This window comes from Vulpes lagopus, chromosome 10 (genome assembly GCF_018345385.1).
Source record: "Vulpes lagopus strain Blue_001 chromosome 10, ASM1834538v1, whole genome shotgun sequence".
NCBI classification, from domain to species: domain Eukaryota; kingdom Metazoa; phylum Chordata; class Mammalia; order Carnivora; family Canidae; genus Vulpes; species Vulpes lagopus.
The window spans coordinates 90520458-90545510 of NC_054833.1; the positions used below are offsets into that span (position 1 = coordinate 90520458).

Consider the following 25053-nt stretch of genomic DNA (forward strand, 5'->3'; position numbering starts at 1 on the left):
TGGGGCAAAGGCAAGAGTGCCCTCTCAGAGCTGCGACCTGTACCTGCCCACATCCTGCCATTTCCTCAGGGCACAGATTGTGGAATGGGCAACAGAACAACCCATTATGTCAGGATGTGCCCATAATCAAACCATGGCTCCCAATGTCAGTGCACAGGATGTGTGTGCTGCATGCCCCTGGGGACAAGGAGCCGAATGCACTGCACTTGTTGCAAGGAGGGTGTGTCCTAGGGCCTCTACCCACCAGATTCCTACAAAAGGGACTCTTCAACAGATTATCATGTGGATGAAATAATAAACTGAAACACGTGACCCTGTGTTGAGATAGAGCTGGCCATGTGGTACAAAGATGGACTCTCCGCCCACAGAATTTACTAGAAAGTACCATAGCAGGTCTCAGGGGTGTCTGTCTCCCCACTACCCATGCCGGGGTGCTGGGGGCCAGAGCAGCAAGGAAAGGCTCTCATGCTCATGTCTACAAAGCAGCAGGTGGCAGTGCTTTAATGCTGTAGAGCCCAGTGCCTGTCCCCAGTGCTGCCCCTGTGGGTGTGTGAGCACGAGAGCAGGGCCCAGCAAGGGAGGATAAGCCAGTCAGCTCAGAGGGGCCTTTCATCGCCAATCATGTCAGCATTCTGATGAGGCCAGAGGAGCTGAGGACAGAACAAGCTATTGGGGGCCTGAATGCAGTGCTGCCTCTGGTCTGCCCAGCACCCCCAAAATAACAGTGTCACAGACCTGGGACCTGCACACTGGTACCCTCCCCATGGGTGGGAGAAGGCTCTACAAACAAAGCTAAATTGCCTGAAGAAACATTTACTATTCACAAGCAGGGAAACCAATAAATAGATCCCAGAAGCCTTTCAGAGACCAGTGGGGGCTGGGGGAAACGGGCATGGTGGGGTGGGTGGTGGCACTAAGTAAGGAGTTCCTTCCTGCGGCTGGCAGGAGCACCACATCCCCGCAGACAGTTGAGGAGGTCCAACTATTTGGGCCAAGATGGCTCCTCCCCTCGAAGTGGGGGCTGCTGAGGTGCCTCCTCCTCCCCAGCGTCTTGCTTCTCCCTCTCGGCCTCACTCCACCTCTGAGGTGCGATCATCTTCTTGGGGCCGTGAGGTGGCGGACCGATGAGGGCCTCGATATCCTCATAGTTGATCACTTCCTTCTCCAACAGGGCATTCGCCAGCTAAGGGAACAAACAGGGCAGTGTATGAGTCCCAGACAAGGACACAGAGGAGCCTTCTGAAAGCAGAGCACCCGGGAGGGGGTGGGTGTCTGTGAGCGGACGCCCGGGGCAGCCCACTTTCCCAGGAAGCTATGAACACAGGCAGCTCGAACACAGAATCCCTCCCTGTCTCAACCTTGGAGATGGTCTCCCAGCTGCCAGCCTCATTAATTCTTCTGCTTCCCTTCCAAATCTGTTTTCTGAGGCAACTTCGATTTCCTTTCCCAAACAAGGTGTATGTGTGCGTGTGTCTGTACATGGGAGAGCGAGTGGAGGCTGGAATGTGTTTGTGTGTGTAGGGGGGTGCTCGTGCTGAAGTGTGGGGAGGGAGCCTCTGCCATCCTGGATGTGGTCGTGTGTGTGCGCGTGCGCAGCACACCGGCAGCCCATCCATCTCTGATGGCTCCATCATGGCCACAAGGAACACTGTCCCAGGCACCTCTGACTAGGGCCACTGCATCCTCCGTGGGGCAGTTCCGGTGCACTGCTAAGCCCTGTAACCTCCCAATAGGGCAAAGGCAGGATGTTCTGGGCCCCACACAGGGAGCCTGAGTCCTGCCAAGCAGCAGCCACAGTGTGGTACCAGGATCTTATTAACAGCAGATTCTGGCTCAGCTCTGCACTGCTCACAAGCCCCAGGAAGCAGGTGCTGCTGGCCTGGGGGCAACATGCTTAATTCCCTGCCTGGCGGAGCAGCTGCCTCCCATGACTGGAGTAAGAGGCAGTGGAGAAACAATGAGCTGCCCATTTCTACGAGGGACATGGGAAGTGCCCACTTCAGGAGTCCTCTTCCCAGTCTGTCTATGAGAACCACAAATCTCAAGGGTAAGACCTTCTACACACACCAAACCATTGGTCCTACAGCTGACAGAGTGGTCAGCAACAGGTAACAAAGTCCAAGCCCAGGGAAACCTAACAAGAAATCACAAGGAAACATAATATGGGGTCCTGGAACAGGAAAGGACATTGAGTATAAACAGTGTGGGCTTGAGTTAACGAGGTATCAACACTGGTTCAGGAACACCTGAGTGTCTCAGTGGTTAAAGCGTCTGCCTTTGGCTCAGATCCCAGAGTCCCGGGATCGAGTCCCTCACTGGGACCTCTGCATGGAGCCTGCTTCTCCTTCTGCCTGTGTCTCTGCCTCTCCTTCCCTCTCTCTCTCTGCATCTCTCATGAATAAATAAAAAATCTAAAAACAAAACAAAACAAATACTGATACACTAGGTCGTGGAAAATGCACCATGTTGACAGAAAATTTTAACAATACAGAAAACTGGCATAGGGTAGAAGGAGCTCCGTGCTATGTCTGCAGCTTTGTCTATAAATTAAAATGATTGTAAACTTTAAAATAATTCAGTTTAAAAATTCCAGGAAAGGGGCACTGGACTGGCTCAGTTGACCGTGTGACTGTTGATCTCAGGGTTGAGAGTTCAAGCCCCACACTTGGCAGAGAGATTACTTAAACATAAAAATAAAATAAAATTCCAAGGAAAACTTAAGAGCTGGGAACGAGTAAGGGAAGCTGACCACATAGTGATAACCACTAAAACCTGATGTTCCTCTGCCCACATAGAACGGACTGGCTGGTTGTGTTCATAAGCTAAAAAGGAGATATGAGAAATGTCAGAGTTCACTTGTACTGGGTTAGACACAGTGGCCCTGTTCTCTATGGCTCTGTGTACTCCTGTGAGAAGCACTGTGTAGTGATGGCTGCCTGCCCTTTGGGGGGACAGGCTGGTACCCAGAGCCTCACCGCCTGCAGCTTGTCCAGGTTGTCCTGCAGTACCTTCTCTGTGTGCCTATAGGCCTTTGCCACGAGCAGTTTTGCTTCCTGCCAAAGAAAGACAACAGATCTGTAATGGGGAAGGTACCAACAAACACAACGTCCCCTGTGGCTGACTCTGGCACCAGAGCACATGAGAGAGCCTCAGAGTCAGGGACACAGCCTTTATTTCACCGTGGCCAGGAGGGCTCAGCTGCCAATAGCATTTCCTGCCCCTACCCTGTCCCCTGGGAATGCCCCTGCTCAAGGTGCCAGCCCACCAGCTCCTGAAGCTGGGAAGCCTATGTCTGTGCTCCCTGCCTGCAGCCACCTCACACATGCGCCAGCCCAAACACTGCCCTGGTCCAGTCTCACGGGGAGCATGCAGCATGTCCTGCAGGTGCAGCAACCACTGGGCACTGGCTGTATCATTTGAGGTATTTGTTCTATCTCCTTTCTGGTTTCACATCGCAGACAATGTCCCCAAGAGCCATACAAGTCCTCCCCTAAGAACAGACACTCAGCGGGTGAGGACTGGAATGCCTTTGATGTGAACCACACAGCTGGGCCCTCAGCTCAGTGTGGCAGTGGGCATGGCGCCAGCATGTGAGAGACCCACCTCCTAACCCCAGCATACGACAGGATGGAGCTGATGCCCAACACATTGTATAGACTCACATGATCCATCATCTGCTGCAGGCCCTGGCTGAAGGGGCGCCGTCCAATGCCTGTGAGGCCCTCCTGCACCTCAGGAAAGGAGACGGGCCCAATGCTTGGTGCCATCCCAAATTGCTTCACCATAGAGTAGGCAATGCGTGTGACCTTCCTTAGGTCGTCCTGAGCCCCTGGAGCGTGGGGTCAAGAAAGGGGTTTCTTTCCTGACAGTGCTAAATCAGGGCACACTGGGGCCCCCACTGGCATAGGCTTGGGCCTGACAGCGAGGACCCAGGGTACAGCTGTATCCTGTTACTGTTCCTTGAAAGTCTTCAAACTCTAAGTTACCACCGGGATGCACATCTGGGTTCACTTCCCCAGCAGTTTTGCAGAGGTTCACGTATCACGCTGAACCACAATGTCACTGGGAATGAGAAAGGCACATCTCCACTTCCTGTCTGGGCATCCCAGGGAAGTAATAGCTTGAGAACACTTGCTGACATTCAGAAATACATTTGTATCCTACTATTCAGATTCCCTCTCCCACTACCATGCAAAAGGCACAGTGGGTGTGAAAGTGCTTCGAAAACTCCTGCAGGAGCCAGATTCTCACCAGAAGTGACTTTGTTGAAGGAGATGGTCTCCGACACACGGCCGCCCAAGGCCATGCACATGCGCTCAAACAGCTGCTCCTTGGTGAAGAGGTACTGGTCTCTTGGAAGCATTTGAGCAAAGCCCAGTGCTGCATTCGTCCGTGGTGCAATGGAGACCTGTAGAATGTCATGTGGCTGAGTTAGCAGGCAGAATTCATACTTTAAAGATGCAGGTGGGGAAAGGTCAGACACATCTTTAACTGGAGGGTTTCAAAGCAGTCAAAGCGAATCAGCACTGGCCCTATTTTGTTAACAGAGACCCTGTCCTTGAGGGAGAATGGCTCATGCATGCTGTTGGGCTATGTCTTCCTTGCGCATCCCTAAAGTACAATAGCAAAGACAGGGCCTCTTGGGTAAAGCCAACCAAGAAGGAGTCGGGGGACAAACATGCCCCCTCCCCATCCTCCTGTCACCCCCTGCCGCTGTGGGTGCATGGCATGGCTTGGGTCCCTTGAGATCCTGGCTTGGGGACACCAAGTACAAGGGGGACTCCCCTTGCCTCCCCACTGGCCCAACACCAAGGTGTGCACACAGGGGTAGGGGGCCGCCCTGGCAGAACAGGACCTGCCCCACGAGCAGCAAGTGGGGCCTTAGGGGCAGCAGGAGGACCAGCTCCCAGCGCCCTGGGCATGTGAGAGGAAACTTCAAATCTAACACTGTAGCAAGTCACAACATAAATGCCTGTCAACAACTGTGGGCCCGGTAAATGGAACTGCCCCATCTTCCCTGCTGAGCAGCAGGTTCTCATCCTGACAGATGTGTCTTTTGGACACTAAATGAAGTGATAATCTTAAGGAAATTTAAAATTATGACATAAACTTCACTTGGAATTTTTCTATATTAATTTTTATTTTACTTTTTGAGATACTGCATTAAAGCATCTGTCTTGAACCCTGCCTTCTTCAGCCTTGGCTTGACCCAGATCACCAGACCCTGGACTTCCAGCCCTCTGGGGAGTATAGAAAAAGGACTGGCCTGATCAACTGGGTGTCGTCAGATGCAAGCAGACTAACCACCTACATGGCTGCACCTAACTCTCCTGAAAAGAAGTTAAGGACAGGAAATGCTAAGACGCAGGCCGGTAATCACCACGCGTCCCCATGTTTGGTGCTGGGGACGTGCGGTGCTGTAGCTCCCACCCCACATTGTGGAACCAGAGCACCTGTGGGGCTCTTCTCCAGGCAGTATGTCAGGTCTGTGTGGAGGGCACAATTATGTCTGCACCCACATCCCGGGGGGAGTTGTTTATGATATTAGCAGTGGGTATGAATAAATTTCCAAGTTCACAAATGCCTACAAGAGTGTTTGTTTGTTTGTTTATTTATTTATTTATTTATTTAAAAGATTTTTATTTATTCATGAGAGACAGAGAGAGAGAGGCAGAGACATAGGCAGAGGGAGAAGCAGGCTCCACGCAGGGAGCCCAACGTGGGACTTGATCCTGGGTCTCCAGGATCAGGCCTTGGGAGGAAGGCGGCGCTAAACCGCTGAGCCACCTGGGCTGCCCAAGAGTGCTGTTTTTAATGTGAACCAAGCTCACTTATTTTTAAGGTTAGGAGTCATTACATCAACCCTTTTAGAGATGGCAATAAACTTGGCAATTCTTAATTCCAAGATTACCTGTAGATGGCAGAGGGAGACCTCAAGTCATCCAGTGACTTTGCAATGGTCATGCCCCAAACTAGAGCCCACTTAAGATCTCCTGCACTTTGCTTCTGGGCAAAGAGATCCTGTACCATCACCTCCTGCCCACGTCTACCTCACGCTGTGCTTTCTCTTCAAGCAAAAACAGGCAGTCAGCTTTGTGCAAGGGCCAGTAGGGCTCAGAGCTGCCGAGACCCCAGACCCTCCCAACACGGACAACCTACCTTCATGACGGCCTCAGTGTGCTCCAGCAACCAGCCCACCAGGGCGTGGCCTGACTCATGAAATGCAACCACCTTCTGTTCTTCCTTTGACAGGATCTTGCTCTTTTTGGCAGTCCCTGAAAGAATGCATGAGGATCTGAGTTTGGGCACACAGCTGATCCTTTGTAAGCATGCCAGGCACTCTCTGTGGCCCCACGGAGGTCTGCCCTATGTCATCAAAACAGTGTTGTCCCTGATATTCACCTCTTGCATCTCCGCCCCAAGCCAACACCCAGAACTGATCCCTATTAAGGGGAGAGGTGCTGGAGGGTCCCTGTTTGTTTCTACTTCTGTGAATGCTAGGGTGAGCAAACTAGTCCCTGCAGGCTTTACAAGTGCCCACCCTCAGGGGCCCACAGGGCCACTGTGATCACATGAGGTCTCCACTGAGGTCCAGGCTTCGCAGCAGCTTCTCCCCCAACTAGCTGGAAGCTGCAGCCCCCTGCTAGGTGACCGCTTCCCACCTTGTGACTCAATCGTACACTTACCTTGTCTGTGCTACTCGGGAGGCTTCACTCAGCACCCCAGGTTCCCCACACCTCCCCAAATCCCCATTTCATACAGCCTGGATCAGCTCTGGGTTTGTGTGTGTGCTACTAGTCGTCTACCTCCATTTACTGCAAGGTTATAAATCAGACCAGAGCTGGTTACATGAGCATCTAGACATGAGGCCACAGCCCTGCAGGGTGGGCTTCACTTGAGCTCAATGTGCTCTAGCTCAGGGAAGCCTGGGTGGCTCAGCGGTTAACCACCTGCCTTCAGCCCAGGGTGTGATCCTGGGGTCCTGGGATCGAGTCCCACATCAGGCTCCCTGCATGGAGGCTGCCTCTCTCTATCTCTGTGTCTCTCATGAATAAATAAATAAAAATCTTTAAAAAAAATAAAAGTGCTCTAGCTCAGGCAGGACACACCAGCAGGGAACAGGAGGTCCCTGGGTCCAAGCACTGCTCTGGCCAGGGCAGCTTGGTCTATACTTTCTTCTTTCTTGCTTTGATTGTTAATGTGAGTTTATCAATTTCCACGTAAAACTCAGTGGCTTATATGAAACCAAATTTGTAGTAAGAACAGCCACTTTAGTTTCTTCTGTCCACACAGACTCCTAAGCCGCAGCCTGGGCGCCTGGTGGCATCTGTACCAGATTTTAACTCAGCTAGACGATGATAGGGATAAGCCCCTTGCAGGGACAGCTCATGGCTGAGTGCTCCCCACCCACATGCGAGGCTAGTGCCTCTAGACATCTTTTTTGTTGTTGTTGTTAAAGATTTTTTATTTTATTTATTCATAGAGACACACACAGAGAGAGAGAGAGAGAGAGGCAGAGACACAGGCAGAGGGAGAAGCAAGCTCCATGCAGGGAGCCCGACGTGGGACTCGATCCTGGGTCTCCAGGATCACGCCCTGGGCTGCAGCCGGCGCTAAACCACTGCACCACTGGGGCTGCCCTCTAGACATCTTTTTAAAAAATTTTCAGCATCTTGGGTGGAACCCAGCTCAAGGACAAGACATGAGGGGCCAGAGAAACTTCTGGAGACTCTTAGTTTCAGTCCCGTTCTCCAGACAGAAACCCAGGGACCTGACTTTGAGTGGTGACAGTTAAGCACTCCCAGAAGCCCCTGCCCCACTGCCAGGACCCCTCCTGTTGCTGCACCGAGTGGAGCTCTCAGGAGATTGTCCCCAAGCAGCAGCAGCCTTGGCCCCTCAATGGGGATGGTGTGCTGTATGGCCTGCAGCCAGCTCCAAGGCCCTGCCCACGGCTGAGGGGCTGAGCGCCACTCACATCTGGGTGTGCAAGATCCTTCTGTATTTCTACTTGAAGAGTGTGTCTGCTCTTCAGCACATTTCTGGTATTTAAACTAAGGAGAAGTCATGTTATAAGGACCTGACTTATAAAAACAGAAATACTTTACCTACTGTGCTCTTGTCCAATAATTCTTGCTGTCCACTTCTATCCTGTGACATGTAGACCTGGCTCCCTCCACCCCACCGTCTATGTAGGTTCCCCGCTGAAAACATGCCCCTCATACCGGCAATGACCCGTTCCACAGCGTACTCGAAGTTAAATGTGTGAACCGACGTGTGGCCTTCTCTTGCAGCGTGCAGCGCGGCCTCGTTACAGATGTTGGCAATGTCAGCACCTGTCCACAGGGGAGGGGACTGTGGGCAGGAGGCTGAGGGCACAAGGTGGTGCTTGTGTCCTGTGCTGAAGCCATGCACCCCGCGAACAGACACAAAACATATCCTCCTTGCACTTTCTCGTCTTTCTGCCACCTCTAAGCTCTTTACTGACCAACTGTTATCAGCTTAGCAGCACCTGCTGTTTCATTCCATCCAGTAATTCATGTGCACTGATGCACAAGAAATTAGCTTCTCCTGTATCCACAGAATTCTAGTTAAGGGCATTAAAAAAAAAAAGTCCAAAGGGAAGAAATAATAATCATAAAAGGAATTTTGTTTATATTACCCTTTAAAATGAGAGCCATACAAAAAACATCTTGATTTATGATGTCTCTACTCAATAAGAACAGACTATGAGGAGGGCAGCCACAAGGCCTCAGATGGCATCACCTGGCAGGGAGCAGCAGGCACACTAAGCCCAAGTGTGGGAAGGCACCAAACAGCCAGTGTGCAGAGTCCTGAAGGCAGCAGTGCCTGGAATGCCCATGGGGGACACAGGGCCAGTGCAGAACCATGTTGGGTCTAGCAAAAGTTGGGCAGGAAAAGTAAAGAAACTCATGGTTACTTTTACTGTTGCTGGCTCTCTGTGCACAACCTCATGCCCATCCGGCTACACTGCTGTGCAGTCCAGAGCAAGGGGTGGAGGGCACTGTGGGGGTGGCCTGCATCCTCAGGACTGACAAAAACCAGCTTCCATACCACTGAATCCTGGCGTCAGCTCCGCCAGACGCTGGGAATAAAAGCTGCTGGCTTGGGTCAGCTTCAGGCTCTTCAGGTGATGCTCAAAAATTTCCCGCCTTTCCTGCAGGGAAAGGACACAGTGTGGGCTCACTCCTGCCCCACAAACAGGAGCCACTGGCTGTTAGATCCCTTTGTCGTCACTCCCGACCTACAAATAGGAGACCAGTATAGACCTCAAGCAGCATTTCACAAATGAAAGATAAAAGAAAGAAACAGAATGAGGTTCACGATGCATCTAAGGGTTATTCTGTAGAACATTTGCTTCAGATACATTCTCTATTTTCTAGACATTCTATTTCTAGAATGTTTCTTACACAGATGGAAAGCTGTTCCCCAAGCAGAGTCATAGGGGAGCCCTGTTCTGCTGCTTAGAGAGCAGAAATGGTTTGAGTATCAGACCCAGGAACACTGCTGGCAGTGGCACAGGAACATGAACCATTACGCTTAGGCTTTGAATTCTTTCCCCACTCATGTTGGAGTGCACATCACTGCCTGCTGGTTCCTGCTGCCTGGAGCACTACAAAGCCCTGGCCAGCAGAAGGTAGACATCCATTCTGAAGCCCGAGGAGGCTGGTGGTGCTCAGAGACCACCCACCATCATGGTAGCAGCATACCTCATGCTCCAAACCCATGGAGCATCTATAGACTCGAGGGGGTCAGGGTGAGAATTCTGAGGTTCTCCAAGGATTCTGCTATAAAACTCAGCCCCAACACTTAGGGATAAAGAGAAAAATACGGGTGAACAAAACAAGCTGCAAAACCACAGGAAGAGTGGTAGGCCAAAGAAAGAATGGCCAGACAAGTGCCAGAAGGACCATCTCCCAGGAGCACAGACCTGCAGTGTGGGAAGGTCAATGAAGACATGTCGATCCAGTCGGCCAGGCCTCAGCAGAGCATTGTCCAAAATGTCGGCTCGGTTGGTAGACGCCAGGACAATGACATGGTCCGTGGTACCCATTCCTGGAGGGACAGACAGCTTTTCAGGTAGAGCGCCCCTTTCAGGACACAAATGGGACTGAACCCACTGAGATCCGTGAGAAAGGGATAGACAGGTCACTCTGAATGAGTTGTGGGCTGACCTAGGACCAAATTCTCCACAAGAGCAAGAATTTGCCTGTCCTCTCCAGGCTGTCAGCCCAGAGGCAGTGACACAGATGGGGGCTTGTACTGCCATCCACACAGCACCCTGGGGGACTGCATTTCTCCTAGGTAACTGCCCAGCAGGCCTGGGGGATACACTGCCCTGGGCAAAAGTGATATGGCAAGAATGTGGCCTGGGTTTGTGGCCCTGGGTTTTTTACAGGAATTTTTTTTTTTTTAAGATTTTATTTTATTTATTCACGAGAGACACAGAGAGAAAGAGAGGCAGAGACATAGGCAGAGGGAGAAGTAGACTCCATGCAGGTGCTAAATTGCCGAGCCACCCAGGCTGCCCATCTTACAGGAATTTAAAAGCAAGTACAAGGGGCACCTGGGTGGCCTGGTGATTGAGCATCTGCCTTCAGCTCAGGGCATGATCCCAGGGTCCTGGGATCAAGTCTCACATCAGGCTCCCTGCAGGGATCCTCCTTCTCCCTCTGCCTGCGTCTCTGACAAAGGAAAGGAAAGGAAAGGAAAGAGGAAAGAGGAAAGAGGAAAGAGGAAAGAGGAAAGAGGAAAGGAAAGGAAAGGCAGCCCGAGTGGCTCAGTGGTTTAGTGCCGCCTTCAGTCCAGGGCCTGATCCTGGAGACCTGGGATTGAGTCACCTGGCTGGCTCGGTTGATGGAGCATGCAATGCTCAATCTCAGGGTCTTGAGTTCAAAGCCCCATGTTGGGTGTGAAGCCCACTTAATTAAACAAAGAAAAATGCCACGATCTATCCTTTGCTAATAAAAAAAATTCCCTAGTGAGCTGATGTTGACAAGTACAATTTAAAACTACCTGTAGGGCAGCCCGGGTGGCTCAGCGGTTTGGCGCCGCCTTCAGCCTAGGTTGTGATCCTGGGGACCCCGGATAGAGTCCCACGTCGGGTTCCCTGCGTGGAGCCTGCTTCTCCCTCTGCTTGTGTCTCTGCCTCTCTCTATGTGTCTCTCTCATGAATAAATAAAATCTTTAAAAATAAAATAAAATAAAATAAAACTACCTGTAAAGTCTTAAGTGAAATTTAAAAGAAGTGTTACAGATTTAGGCTGACAGTGTGACTGCCACCTCCCAGCACTGCCATCAACTCCATCCCAGGACCCTGCGACGGCAGAGAGGGGCCTGGCTGAGCGCATACAGCGGTGGGGGGTGTGGGTGGGGCACCCACCTCACCTGGGACTTGACACCTGAGTTACCAAGCAGCAGTCCCTGGGACACTCAGGCCACACCCCACTCCCAAGGAGATCCTCAGGAACTCTCCTGTGCTTGTGTATTCTTGCTGGAATGTGACAAGCCAGGACACCATGACAGGTCCAGTCCCGTTCATGTGTCAAGTAGAGAGTATAGCAGATAATCCTTACTTTTAAAATAACCTGGAAACAAAAACATGCAACATCCAGCAGATGCAGTGCTTCTGCTGCTGTGCTCCATATGCCTGCAGTGTGGTTTTAGGAAAAGTCACACTCTAACACAGACACAAGAGGCTGCATGGAAGGAGGGTCCTGGGGTAGACGCAGCTTCACTCCTCTAATGAGCCCTGGATGGGGGATGTGCTGAGACTGCCTGCTCAGACTTCCCAAGTGTCCTCCTTCCACATGCCCAGGCTGTGTAAATGCAGAAAATGCAGACTTCCGGTCACATACACTGAAACCATGTGGACAACGTAGAAGCTGTGGCTGCAGGACAGCAGCCGGCAGACCAACAGTCTGTTCTCCATCTCTAGGATCTGTTCACTCTGATGGTCTTGTCTAAATGGCATCAGATGACATGTAGCCATCTGAGGCTGGCCTTTTGGTCCACCGAATCCCGAGACCCATCCAAACAGTTCTGTGTAAGTTGTTCATTGCTTTCCACTCTTTGATGGTAACCATAATAGGACATACCCAAGTTTAAAAACTGCACACACTGGGACGTCTGATTGGCTCAGTGGTTGAGTGTCTACCTTTGGCTTAGGTCGTGGTCTCGGGGTGCTGGGATTAAGTCTCGCATTGGGCTCATCTCAGAGAGCCTGCTTCTCCCTCTGCCTGTGTCTCTGCCTGTCTCTCATGAATAAATATAATCTTAAAAAAAAAAACTGCATAAACTGGAGGACTTCTGGTTTGTTTCCAGTTTTTACCTACCACAAATAAGTAAACCTTTTGTGTAAACATTTCTCCAGGATAAGCACGCAGGACTGCTAGGGCTGGGTCAGATGGGAGATGTGTTTGGTTTTGTCTCCCAGAGACACTATCACTAGCAGTGTGTCTGCTCACATCTCCCTAGATGTTTTATTCAAATCAGAATCATCTAGGTTCTCAGGGAGACCTGGGTTCGACCTCTCCACGCTCTCACTAGCATCCCGCGGTGCCACCATTCTTCATTCTAGCTCTCCTGTGATCTATGTGTGCTTCTATCAAAAAATCAGCAAGATATTTTGGTAGATGTGGACAAGCTTATTCTAAAAATTACATGAAAATGCAAAGAAAATGAATAAATAAATAAAATATTTTTTAAAAAAAAAAGGGCGGGGGGGATGCCTGGGCGGTTCAGCGGTTGAATGTCTGCCTTCAGCTCAGGGTATGATCCCAGACCAGGGATTAAGTCCCACTTCCGGCTCCCTGTGAGGAGCCTGCCTCTCCCTCTGTCTCTGTCACTCTTTTTGTGTCTCATGAATAAATAAATAAAATCTTAAAAAAAAAAAAAAAAAAAACGCAAAGAAAAATAAAGTATTAAAAAAAAAAGGAAAAAAAAATAAAAAAAATAAAAATAAAAATAAAAAAAAGGAATACGTAAAGAAAGTACAATTACTGCAACAGTTTTAGTTGAGAGGAACAAAGTGCAAGGAGCCACCCCACCTTCATCTAAGATTCTGTGCTGAGTGAGGAAGGCGGGGTGGTGTGGTAGAGGGGCAGCCTCGTCAGCCAGGGCAGCAGAGCAGGGGGCCCAGACTCTCAGACATGCCCAGCCAAGCGCTGGCAGAGGCACAAAAGCAATTCAGTGCAGGAAGGAACAGCCTTTTCAACACATGGAGCTAGAGCAACCAGACACCCACAGGCAAAAAAATGAGCCATGACTAAACCCTCACATTTTCTACAAAAGTTAACTTAAGACAGATTACAGATTAAAATGGAAAAGGCCATGTGGATGGCAGCTAGAACTTTCTAATGACTCCACGTGAGACTAGATCTCACGACCCCATAAATTCCTGCTAATGCAGAAGCTCAGGTGAAGGCTTCCATCTCTAGGGGTACTTGGTGCAAAGCCTTCTTTTTGCTGCTGAAAATGGAAAAAGGTGACTGTCAATGGATAACTTGCCTGGGAGAACCCCAGCGCTCTCTGCACAGGTGCCCATCCCATGCGGCCTGGCTGTCTGCTAGCGCAGCCTCTCCCTGACCCATAAGTGGGGGGTTTCTCTTCCTGGTGAGCTTTTCCCACAACTGGCACAGTGTCTGCTCCGTGTTCCGCACTTCAATGAACAAGCAGTGCCCTTCCACAAGGACTAACAGAGACTCCTCAGACACATCTGAAGGGCTGAGAATGCCCGGCTGTGTCTGCACACAAAGGGACCTGTTCACTGCTGGCCCAGCCCAACAAGGGCCTTCAGTCAGAAGTTCTGGGGCCCTAGCTAGTGATGGGCCGGAAGCACCCCCATTCACGGCAGTGTGGAGCAGTCTGGCTCAGAGGAAGATGCCAATTAGTAAATGCTTCCTGGTCTCAAGTTTGCCCAAAAATACAGTCTCAGTCTTCAAGGGCAAACAACCAAAATAAGAAGATACATTACTTCCCATGAGCTATATGTTCAGAGTGGGAGTGGTGTGGGACCTCCTTCATATCACCCAAGATCACGTGCTATCACACGCAGAAGGCCACAGAGTTGCAGGTGAGATCACATACTCTAACGTCACTGCACATGTCAGAAAATCAGAGCTTGGAGAAACTGGGGCAGATGTGACCCCCACAGTGCCCTCCCAGTCCAGGAGCATGCCTGATGTCTAGTGCTCAGACTGGCATCTGCAGAAGCCAAAGGACAAATGTGAACTTGAGGACACTTCAAGCTTGGACAGCCAACTGGTCATCTGATGATCTCCAATAGCCTGTTCTCCCTAGCCTACTCAGTTATCACAGAGGCTAGCCATTCTTTTAAACAGACAACCAGAAGCCATCATTAAAATCTGGTATTTCTGATAGCGGAAGCTCATCAAACACACTGTACTGGTCTCAGTGGATGGATGGACCTCAGGCTTGGGCACCCATGGGCTATGAGACTTAGTAATCAGAATCGGAGGGGGGGTGGGGCTTACAAATCTCTGCAGGACTCCAGAACCAACTCCAGAAGCAATCACCAAAACCATAAGAGTGAAGGCACACCATTAACAGATCGTCTAAAGGAATCCACACTGCCATGTGGTTTCCTAGAAGCAGGAGACTCTAGAGGATAACTTTAAACCTATGGTACAGTACAGTGCCTGCCCCAGAAGCGGAGGGTGGGGTTGGTGGCTCCCTGGGATCTGGCCTGGAAGGTGCTCCCATAGGCTTCTCTTGTGAGGGTCTCCACAGCTGTGTTCAGAACCGGGGCTTCACTCTATTCACATTTCTAATGACATGGAGTTCTGGGGAAGCTTCCTTCCCTGGAAACTTGCTCTTCACAACAATTCCTAAGCAAACGGTGATAGGCAACAGGGTCAGAGATGGGACAGAAGAGGTCTGCAGGACAGCTCAAGAGGCACACTATTCTCCTTACAATGTTACAACAGTCTTTTCTGCAGACTGATTAGACAAGACACTTTGATTTTAAATCTGTAGAGTTGGGATCCCTGGGTGGCGCAGCGGTTTGGCGCCTGCCTTTGGCCCAGGGTGCGATCCTGGAGACCCGGGATCGAATCCCACATCAGGCTCCCGGTGCATGGAACCTGCTTCTCCCTCCGCCTGTGTCTCTGCCTCTCTCTCTCTCTCTGTGACTATCATAAATAAATTAAAAAAAAATAAAATAAATCTGTAGAGTTGGGCAGCCCCGGTGGCGCAGCGGTTTAGCACCGCCTGCAAGCCCAGGGCGTGATCCTGGAGACCCTGGATCGAGTCCCACGTCAGGCTCTCTGTATGATGCCTGCTTCTCCCTCTGCCTGTGTCTCTGCCTCTCTCTCTCAGTCTCTATGAATAAATAAAATCTTTAAAAAAAAAATAAATAAATAAAATAAATCTGTAGAGTTTTCAGAGCTTACAAAATTTACCACTGCATCTGATCTGCACATGAAAGTTTGAGGACAGGCCTCGCCCTGCTGCCTGCAGCCACTCCAGTGCAAACCCCGGCACCAGAGATGAGGTGTACCCATGAAGTACACCATGACAGGTGCAGGACTGATGCACTCTTCCTGTGCTGGCCTCATGGTGGGGACATCCTCTAATGGGAAAGGCCTGTAAAAGTGTCCCAGTCCCCAAAACAAAGATGTAGAAACATTCTCAGCCTGAAGGACACCAAAGTGACAGGACAATTCAATAGGACGGAAGGCTGCACTGGACCTCAGAGCAGAAAAGGCATGTCTGTGGGACAAGAGGCAATCCTCAAGGACACCTGCACCCTGGTCTTGGGCAAGCCAGCCTTCCTGGAAGCTTAGGGGAAGGTATGGAGGGACATATGGACTGCTTCTGCAATGCCTTCCTAAGTCTGAAATGATTTCAAAATGAGATGTTCAAACAGAGTTCATCATTACTCACATACAATCCAACTCTGCATCCACACACTTGCCAAAAGACCCACCGAACCAAATGGCAGGAGCACTTCAAAAAGGAAAACAAACACACCTATGTGGTTCTCTTAGAACCAGCAGTGCTTTGAAAGAAAATTGTCTCCTTCATCTGCAATACTGAAAACAAAGATAGAATTCTGACTGAAGAAAGTTAAAAGTGGATCTGACACCCTGGGCCCTCCCTGGGCCCTCAGGGGACATCTGTGTGCCCACAGTTGAAGGCAGCATCATTCCAAGAGCCAAGGCACCATTGGCGGGGAATGGAGAGACACAAGGGATCTGGCCACACAGTGGAGTATTATTCAGCCCTGAAAAGGAAGTCCTAGGATGCCTGGGTGGCTCAGTGGTTGAATATCTGTCTTCAGCCCAGGGTATAATCCTGGAGTCCTGGGATTGAGTCCCACATCAGGCTCCTTGCATGGAGCCTGCCACTCTCTCTCATGAATAAATAAATAAAATCTTTAAAAAAAAAAAAAAAAAAAAAGGAAGTCCTAACACGTGCTACTGTGTGGAGGAACCCAGAGGACGTTATGCTGGGTGAGGCACAGAAGGACAAATGTGTAGAGTCCACCCACATGAGGGTCCTAGAAGACGCAGACCCGGGGAGTGTGTGGCTGCCAGGGGCTGGGGAGTTCATGTTTAACGGGAACAAAGTTCCAGTCAGGGAAAATGAGAAGGTTCTAGAGATGGACAGTAGCGGCAGCTGTACAATGAGAATGTACTTAATGTCACCAAAGAGAACATTTACAAATGGTTAAAATGGTAAAATGTTATGTATATTTTCAAATAAAAAACAGGGGTGCCTGGTAAGCTCAGTCAGTGAAGTGTGTGACTCTTGATCTCAGGGTTGTGAGTTTAAGCCTCATGTTGGGTGCAAACATTACTTAAAGATAAAATCTTTTTAAAAATAAATAAATAGGGATACAGGGGTGGCGGAGTCAGTTAAGCATTGACTCTTAGTTTCAGCTCAGGTCCTGATCTTGGGGTTGTGAGACTGACCCCCGTGTCGGGTTCCATGCTTAGTAAGGAGTCTAGTGGAGATTCTCTCTCCCTCTCCCACTGCCCTCTATCCCTGCTTGTGCACAATACGTAAATAAAAACTTTAAAATCAATTAATTAATTAAACATGCACTATTAAAAAAAAAAGATCTTACAAAAGTAAGTGAAAAGAGAAACCATTCAGGGCACCTGGGTAGCTCAGTGAGTTAAGTGTCTGACTCTTGGTTTCGGCTCAGATCATGATCTCAGGGTCCTGAGATCAAGCCCTAGGTTGGGCTTTGTGCTCAGCGTGCAGTCTGTTGCAGATACTCTCTCACTCTGCTCCCATCCCACCCCCTCCTCCCATCATGCTCTCTCTCTCGCTAGTTCTAAAATAAATCTTAAAGAAAAGAAACCATTCCATGTCACTCACAACCCTAAGATCAGGAGTCCACCGACTAGGGCAGCCAGGTGCCCCATGTCACCTTTACTTCACTGTGCAGCACACACACACACAATACAATCCCCTGGGTGTATCTAAGACTGAGAACAGTGTCATGATCTGCCCTGACCTTTTGTACTTCCAGGTTTTCCTTTCTTTGCTATTACCTTGACTCTTTAGCATTAAAACCTATGTTTCTTGAGTGCAGCAAGGTAACACACACCTCTGAAACTGGCCTGGTCTCATTACTACCTACTGGAGAGTGCAGAGAGCACCCGTGCCTGTGACCAGTGGTATGGTGGAGAAACAGTGACTGTAGGAAAATGAAATGCCTGTGAGCATCACTGCAAGGTTCCAGAACAATACACACCAGTCACATGGTCTATCTAGAAGAAACCTTCCCCTGCCCAGGAGCAGGCTGGGAGTGTGGGGCACTCACCGTCCATTTCCACCAGAAGTTGGTTGAGTGTCTGCTCTTCCTCTGTGTTGGAGAAGCCAGACATGGTGGTAGAGCGCTTCTTGCCCACAGCATCAATCTCGTCAATGTATACAATGCAGGGGGCCCGGGCCCGGGCTTCCTTGAAGAGGCTCCGCACACGGGCAGCGCCAAGGCCTAGGGCAACATAGAGGACCAGGAGTTGGACAGGTAATGGGAGATGAGCCCAACTCTTATTCCAGAGGCCAGAGCTGCCCACTGAGGATGACAAGGTCTCACAGGATCATCCTAGTGGATGCTCACCCCCCTGGACTCTCCAGGCTAAGCATGGAAGTGGTTTCAAAGAATATCACTACCCAATTCTCTCCATAAATGTGTCACAGATTTCACGTATCCTTCTCTGTCCCCCATGTCTTCATCTATCTGGTCGCCCAAGGAAGGGTGTGTGATGACAGAGCCATCCTGCACAAATGGTTGGGCAAACCTGTCCACAGCCCCCCAGGCAATACCAACCTCCAATGACCTCCACAAACTCTGGGCCCGCCATCGCCAAGAAGGGCACCTGGGCCTCTGTTGCTACCGCCTTGGCCAGAAGTGTCTTTCCACAGCCAGGGGGCCCAAGCAATAGCGCACCTTTTGGGACTTTGGCACCAAGCTGAAGAAATCGCTCTGGGCTCTGGAAAAGCAGCAGATAATGACACAAGTCACAGGTGTTTCAGAGAGAATTTTTAAAACAGGACTCACATGGAGATCAGCTCATGTATTGTCATTAATCAGCTATGGTTTGTGTGGTTCTGAGAAAAGCAGGGAGCTACGGCAGTGACCAGGTGTCCCAGATGGCTCATGGTGCAGTCAGTGATGGGCTCTTGGCCCTTCTACTGGTTTAGCTGCACACTCAGCCTGCACTGCTGGCTTAGCAAGCACCATCACACATTGCCTGACTAGTGTAATTCTTCCCTCAAGAATGGAGCTCATGGGGATCCCTGGGTGGCGCAGTGGTTTGGCGCCTGCCTTTGGCCCAGGGCATGATCCTGGAGACCTGGGATCGAATCCCACATCGGGCTCCCAGTGCATGGAGCCTGCTTTTCCCTCTGCCTATGTCTCTGCCTCTCTCTCTTTCTCTCTCTGTGACTATCATAAATAAATAAAAATTAAAAAAAAAGAATGGAGCTCATGGGCAGCCCCTGTGGTGCAGTGGTTTAGCGCCGCCTGCAGGCTAGGGCGTGATCCTGAAGACCCTGGATTGAGTCCCATGTCAGGCTCTCTGCATGGTGCCTGCTTCTCCCTCTGCCTGTGTCTCTGCCTCTCTCTCTCTCTCTGTGTGTGTGTCTCTATGAACAAATAAATAAAAAATCTTAAAAAAAAAAAAAAAGAATGGAGCTCATGTCTGCCTCCTGCTTGGCACATGCACCTACCTTCAGATAATCCACGAACTCTTTGACTTCTAGTTTGGCTTCATGCATTCCTGCTACATCTTTGAAGCTGACTCCTTTCCCCATCTTGCCGTCCACAATTGTGAAACGAGCCATTTTAAGCTGATTCTGGGCAGAAAGAACAAAGGGCAGGGTGCTGTGCACTCCTAGCACAAAGGGGAAAAAAAGCACCCTGGGGCTGGGCCTGCATCCCTAGGGCCCCGCCTTCCCTTGGCCCAGGCTCTCATCTCCCACAGCTCCTCCCCTTATTCAGACAGGGACTTAACATCACCTTTCAGGCTTACAAGGGGAAATGTTTACTGTGCATCATTAACAGTTAGAAAATTATCTAGCATCTAGCAATTTGGCTTTAAAAAAACCCCACATAAACCACCCCCTATACAAACAATGTAATTTAACGCCTTTTGCACATGAACTATATTTTTCTATATGACTTTTCCCAGTTCTGTGGAACTCTGATTATAAAAGTAATGTAATAACACTGAGCTCTGGAAAGGTTTGGTAGAAATGTTAGATGGTAAATTTCTGGAGAGCCATCAGGCAAGATAAAGCGCTCAGTGAGGGGAGCAAACTTGAGCTGAACTCTGCCTCAGGAAGCACACCAGGCGATGGTCGGGCACCCAAAGGACACTTGTGCACTGGATTTATCACAGTACTATTTAAATACAACAATAAAAATAAATAGCCCCAAACAGACAAGACTGGTGAAACTGGCTGAGTTAAAATACAACACAGTCCCACAATGAGACACCATTAAAAGGGTGTGAGTCTTTAGCTACAGACAGGAAAACCCTCCTGGTCTCAGTAGAAACCTGTCTCGGTTCCCAGGGAGGTAACCAGGAGGTGCCCTCTGCAGACTTGCTCCAACCAGGTTTCAGGTCCCTCCCTGGCACCTCTGTTGATGGGCTAACTGGCCATATCCCACACGCCATGGAGGGAAAGTTCATGTGACAACAAAAGCCACAATAGGAGAATTTTTTTTCTAAGTAATCTGTACCTTCAACTTGAGTTCTGAACTCAAGACCCCAAGATCAAGCATCACATGTTCTTTTGACTGAGCCAGCCAGAAGCCCCAGGAGAATGCTTTTAAAGTATATTAAGGTTTGGGGTGCCTGGCTGGCTCATTCAGTAGAGCATGCGATGCTTGGGTTTTGAGTTCAAGCCTCGCATGGGTGTAAATATTACTTAAAAAAAATAATAAAATCTTTAAATAAAATAAAACATAAAGACAACCTTTAAAAATTTCTGTGTCTTAGCTAGGAGAAACCAAAAAATAAGTCATGCTCAGCTCTTGAAAAACTGCAGAATAAACTGGCCTATACACTTGCTTGGCTCTGCTGTCCCAGGAGTCAGGGAGAGAGAGGCCTCAGGTACATCCCCCAGTTAGCCAAGCAGCCTAGCTTCCCAGGCCACAGCTCCAGGCTGGCCATCGTGACAAGATAATTTTCACTGTACACTTAACTCTGTGGTATATGTGAGGTGTATTCAGCAAGCACAAGCACAAACCTTAAAACCACAGGTTCGGTGAGACAGGATTTTCATAACTTACAAAAGCACTGAGTCCTCCTTCCCTTCCCGTCATTCCAGCGAGACGGAACACATACCACAGGATGGCCAGGCCCACTGCAGTCATCCCCAGGGCGTAGAGGGCACTAGCGGGAGAGAGAGGCAGTCATGGCAGCTCATAGATGCGACTCACAAAGTCAGGGGTTACCAATGCTTCAAAGAGGAGAAAAGCAACTCCCACTCTGAGAAGTATGCAGAACTGGTTGTGAAATGGGTATCCTTATCCAATTCTTCTTTGTATCCTTTTTCCATATTGTCACATGGAGCATGTAAAGGCCAGAGACAGCAGCTCACCATGGTGGAGCCCACACACTGACCCTGTCACCTAGAGCCTTTTAATAATGCCCAACAAGAACAGATTTTCATGTCTGATATATTTTGTTTTCAAAAGTAGGCCATCAGGGACTCCTGGATGGCTCAGTTGGTGAAGCATCTGCCTTCAGCTCAGGTCATGACGCTGGGGTCCTGGGATCGAGTCCCATGTCTGTCTATATGCTCAGCAGGGAGCCTGCTTCTCCCTCTGCCTCTGCCTCTGCCCCTCCCCACCCCCTGCTCATGCAAGCACGCTCTCTCAGTCTCTTTCTCTCAAATACATGAATTAAATAATAATTATTATTATCATTATAAAGCAGGCCACCAGTTTTGGTTTGTAAGAAAAAATAAGCAGAGCAGTAAAAAAAGTAAACCGTAGGGCACCAGCCATACCTCCTGCCATTCCCTACAGTACACCAGCCCTGGAGCCCTGTACCTTCAGGAGAGACCTGTCATTTTTCAGGAGTGCCTGCCAGTCACTGGCATCCCACATTTTCTAAGTGTGGGCATATCTCCATGAGTCAACAGTGAACCTCTGCCCATGAGTTCCAGCCAGTTGGCCCCAGCATGCTGTTAAATACCCCTGGGACTCTGTGAATTACTGTGCTCCGCTAAGGGAGACTGGCAGGTCCCAGGGGCCTAACCGGGTCCCCATTTCCATCTGCCACACAGAAGCAAGAATTTCTTTTCCTTTTTTTTTTATATATTTATTTATTCATGAGGGGGGCAGGGCAGAGACACAGGCAGAGGCAGAAGCAGCCTCCATGCTGGGAACCCTATGCAGGACACGATCCCGGGTCTCCAGGATCACGCCCTGAGCTCAAGGTGGCGCTAAACCGCTGAGCCACCGGGGCTGCCCAGAAGCAAGAATTTCTATTGGACGTCCCTGCTTCTCCCCTTTCTGTTTCCCCGTTTGTACAAGATGGCAGCCCCACAATGTGCTGAATTAAGAACTGCCAGAGACAACTAAACAAAGTGAAAGACTCACCAACCAGGCCCACGGACGCCCCCTCCCCCACCACGTGTGGTCACTGGCTCACACACTTACACTCCCCACACGAGGGCTGTTTTACTGTAGGCCAAGCCAGTGTGAGATGTTTGTGGTTTGTTATCACATTACAAAGACAAGCCTGGTTTAGTTCAAGAGCCAAAACAATGACCAACATACTTTCCAAAGAATCCTGTCCGCTTATAGGAAACCGGAATCCTGTCCTTGCCTTCAATATTTAGCATGTCTTCAGCAGCTCGGAGCTTCTCCTCAAACCTGTCGATGTTTGCCACCTGCATCCGGTACATCAAGGCCAGCCGCTGGGGGCAGAGAGCAGAGGCAGTGCAGGTGACAAACAGGTCAGCTGAGGACAGCCTTTAGACACAGCATTCACACCCTGCAGGGCTCCAGAGGCAGCAACCTCTATCTGCCATTCAGAATCCTTTTCCAGATCACAATGACAACAAATTCTCAACACATGTGCTGGCTCTACTTTCACTAACAGGTGCATTTTAAGAAAATGGAGGGTGGGCCTTATGCTTTAAACTCATCACCCAGGGATCCCTGGGTGGCGCAGCGGTTTGGCGCCTGCCTTTGGCCCAGGGCGCGATCCTGGAGACCCGGGATCGAATCCCACGTCAGGCTCCCGGTGCATGGAGCCTGCTTCTCCCTCTGCCTGTGTCTCTGCCTCTCTCTCTCTCTCTGTGACTATCATAAATAAATAAAAATTTTAAAAAAAAATAAATAAATAAAAAATAAATAAACTCATCACCCAGCCTCAGCTGTGCATGCAGAGCACAGAAACACATGACAGACATGAGGTACTTGCTGGGTTGTAGGCAACCCACCAAGACAAGAAACACAGGTTTGCTGCTTGACCATTGGCTAAATCTAAAATTCAGTGGTGGATTTCTCTCTTTCTCAGTAAACCTTTCTCGGGTAGAGAAAGGGCTCAGGGAGAGTGAGCAGGTAAAGTATCTTGAAATGATATCACTGCCTCCTCCAGGGGTACAGGCTTCATGAGAGGAGGCTCCACAGCAAGCCAGATATCCACACTGGGTCCCCCAATCCCTTTTCTGTGAGCTGACCTGAGTCACCCAGCAAGGGGCCATTCTGATGATCTCCATTGGCCTGGACAGCATCATACCAGTCCTGTATCATTCTCCTAAGGACCTGGTCCAAATGCTTCTTAGAAGTAAGCTGTCCCATACTCAGCTTCTAAATACACTGTGCAATCTACATGGAGCAACCAGATACTCCCCTTGCTCTTAAGAGCCTCAGAAGATTCCTTGTGGAATAAGCGGCTGGCCAGGCTGCATGTCACAGGGTCACAGGCCAGATGGGAGAAGCAGATGGGGGTACCCACCAGCCAAAACACACTGATTGTAGTCTGCATGGGAACACCTGGTGGCCTCAGTTGCTTAAATAACCTAATAGACCTCTAAACGCCTGATCTGGACTTTATACATGCCTCTGTCACTCAAACACCTGCCTGGCCATGTAAATAGAACAGAAAAAACTAGCAATGATCTTCTTTTTATGCCAGGTGCTAAGAGCAAAATGTCTGATTCCAGAAGCCAAGTCAACTCCCATGTCTTCTTTGTCGGGGCCTGGACCATCCACTTGCTTCTGCAAGGTCACCCAGGTCACCTAGTACACAGGGCCGGGAGAAGCCTGTCATCCCCAACTAAGTTACAAGCTCTTGTAAACTGACAACCAGCTGCAAACAAGGTGCTTGGCACTCAGCCCTATCCAGAACCCAAGCAGGAGCTGGGGTATTAAAAGGGCATGCTCTGAGGCAACCCTGATGCTGTTGTAAGGGACAGAGCACTACGCCCAAGAGTACACCTGTGCTCCACCAGAGCGGAGTAAGTCCACATTGGACACCTGTCTCCCATCTTTAAAAAAGGAGACTACAGAAACGTGACAACTAAATACAATTCATGGTCCTTGATGGGACCCTGGATTAAAAATACTAATAAGGGTGCCTGGGTGGCTCAGTGGATTAAGCATCCCACTCTTGATTTCACGGTCATAAGTTCAAGTACCACACTGGCCTCCACACTGGTGGAGCCTACTTAAAAAAATAATAAAATAAAATACTAATAAAACAGTTCTTAATGTCACTATAGAGATGACTAGGGAACAGGATCAGGAAAAATGCTTCAAAAGATATTCTTGCATCACTATCTTCCCTGGGCCTCCCAGCAATGTGGTTACAGGGTAAGGAGGACAGTTTAAAAATCCCACAGCAGGGTTTTTAGTCAGCTTCTGGGGCCCAGTGCCCCTACCCCTGATGCCCAGCCCTCTCCCTGGGACCAAATCCCACCTTCCTGACCCCTCCTCTGGTGAGCATGCGGGAGCCTCCCGGGGGACCTGAGGTGGGGAGGTGAAGGGGTCCTGCTAACTTGCTCTTCTCTCCTCTTGAGGGACAGGCCTCTGACCCCACCTCTTAGCCACCCTCACCGTGCCCCAGAGAATCTCCTGGACACTCCCCAACAGCTCCCAAAGCTGCACTGGGTGCTCATCTACAGCCAGCAACAGACCCAGGTATCCTCAGGGCCACAGCTGCAGGCCCCCAAGATCCCCCCTCCAATTCCAGCTTGTCTCAGGGCAGTGGGGACAGAATAAAAAGGAGCTCTGCCCTGACTCACAGGTCGCCCGAACACCACAGCTCCAGGGTGCAGATACACTTCCACCACGTCGCTCTCCGGCACCACCTGCACACGCTGTACCTCACCCTTGGCCAGCATCTCGTGGACAAAATCATTCCAGGAAATGTTGCCTCCACTGGTGCTGAGGGCGTTCAGCAGGCTCATGACCACAGCGATGACAAACAAAGTGCGCAGCCGCTCGCGGTACATCTGGTCCTCTCTCTCCTTGCGTCTCCTCTCCTCTGCAAGCAGGGCAACCGGGGGAGCATCAGACACAGGCTGCAGGCA

At 50.0% G+C, this 25053-nt stretch overlaps 1 protein-coding gene across 2 annotated transcripts in view; it reads right to left on the reverse strand.

Moving 5' to 3' along the window:
• Nucleotides 1-797: 797 nt before the first annotated feature.
• Nucleotides 798-25053, reverse strand: part of SPG7 (SPG7 matrix AAA peptidase subunit, paraplegin) — a 38826-nt gene continuing 14570 nt past the window's right edge. Inside the window, exons 4-17 of one of the 2 annotated variants that reach the window (XM_041770930.1) lie at nucleotides 24766-25007; nucleotides 22292-22431; nucleotides 20795-20897; nucleotides 19228-19353; nucleotides 18326-18488; nucleotides 17816-17989; nucleotides 9950-10074; nucleotides 9073-9175; nucleotides 8223-8333; nucleotides 6160-6275; nucleotides 4252-4408; nucleotides 3663-3829; nucleotides 2976-3053; nucleotides 798-1183 (exon numbers count right to left, since the gene is read on the reverse strand). In XM_041770930.1, the coding sequence (XP_041626864.1) occupies nucleotides 983-1183; nucleotides 2976-3053; nucleotides 3663-3829; nucleotides 4252-4408; nucleotides 6160-6275; nucleotides 8223-8333; nucleotides 9073-9175; nucleotides 9950-10074; nucleotides 17816-17989; nucleotides 18326-18488; nucleotides 19228-19353; nucleotides 20795-20897; nucleotides 22292-22431; nucleotides 24766-25007 (2006 nt within the window). In that variant the 3' untranslated portion in view covers nucleotides 798-982. The remainder of the gene's footprint in view (nucleotides 1184-2975; nucleotides 3054-3662; nucleotides 3830-4251; nucleotides 4409-6159; nucleotides 6276-8222; nucleotides 8334-9072; nucleotides 9176-9949; nucleotides 10075-17815; nucleotides 17990-18325; nucleotides 18489-19227; nucleotides 19354-20794; nucleotides 20898-22291; nucleotides 22432-24765; nucleotides 25008-25053) is intronic. The other variant, XM_041770931.1, reaches the window with a different exon arrangement.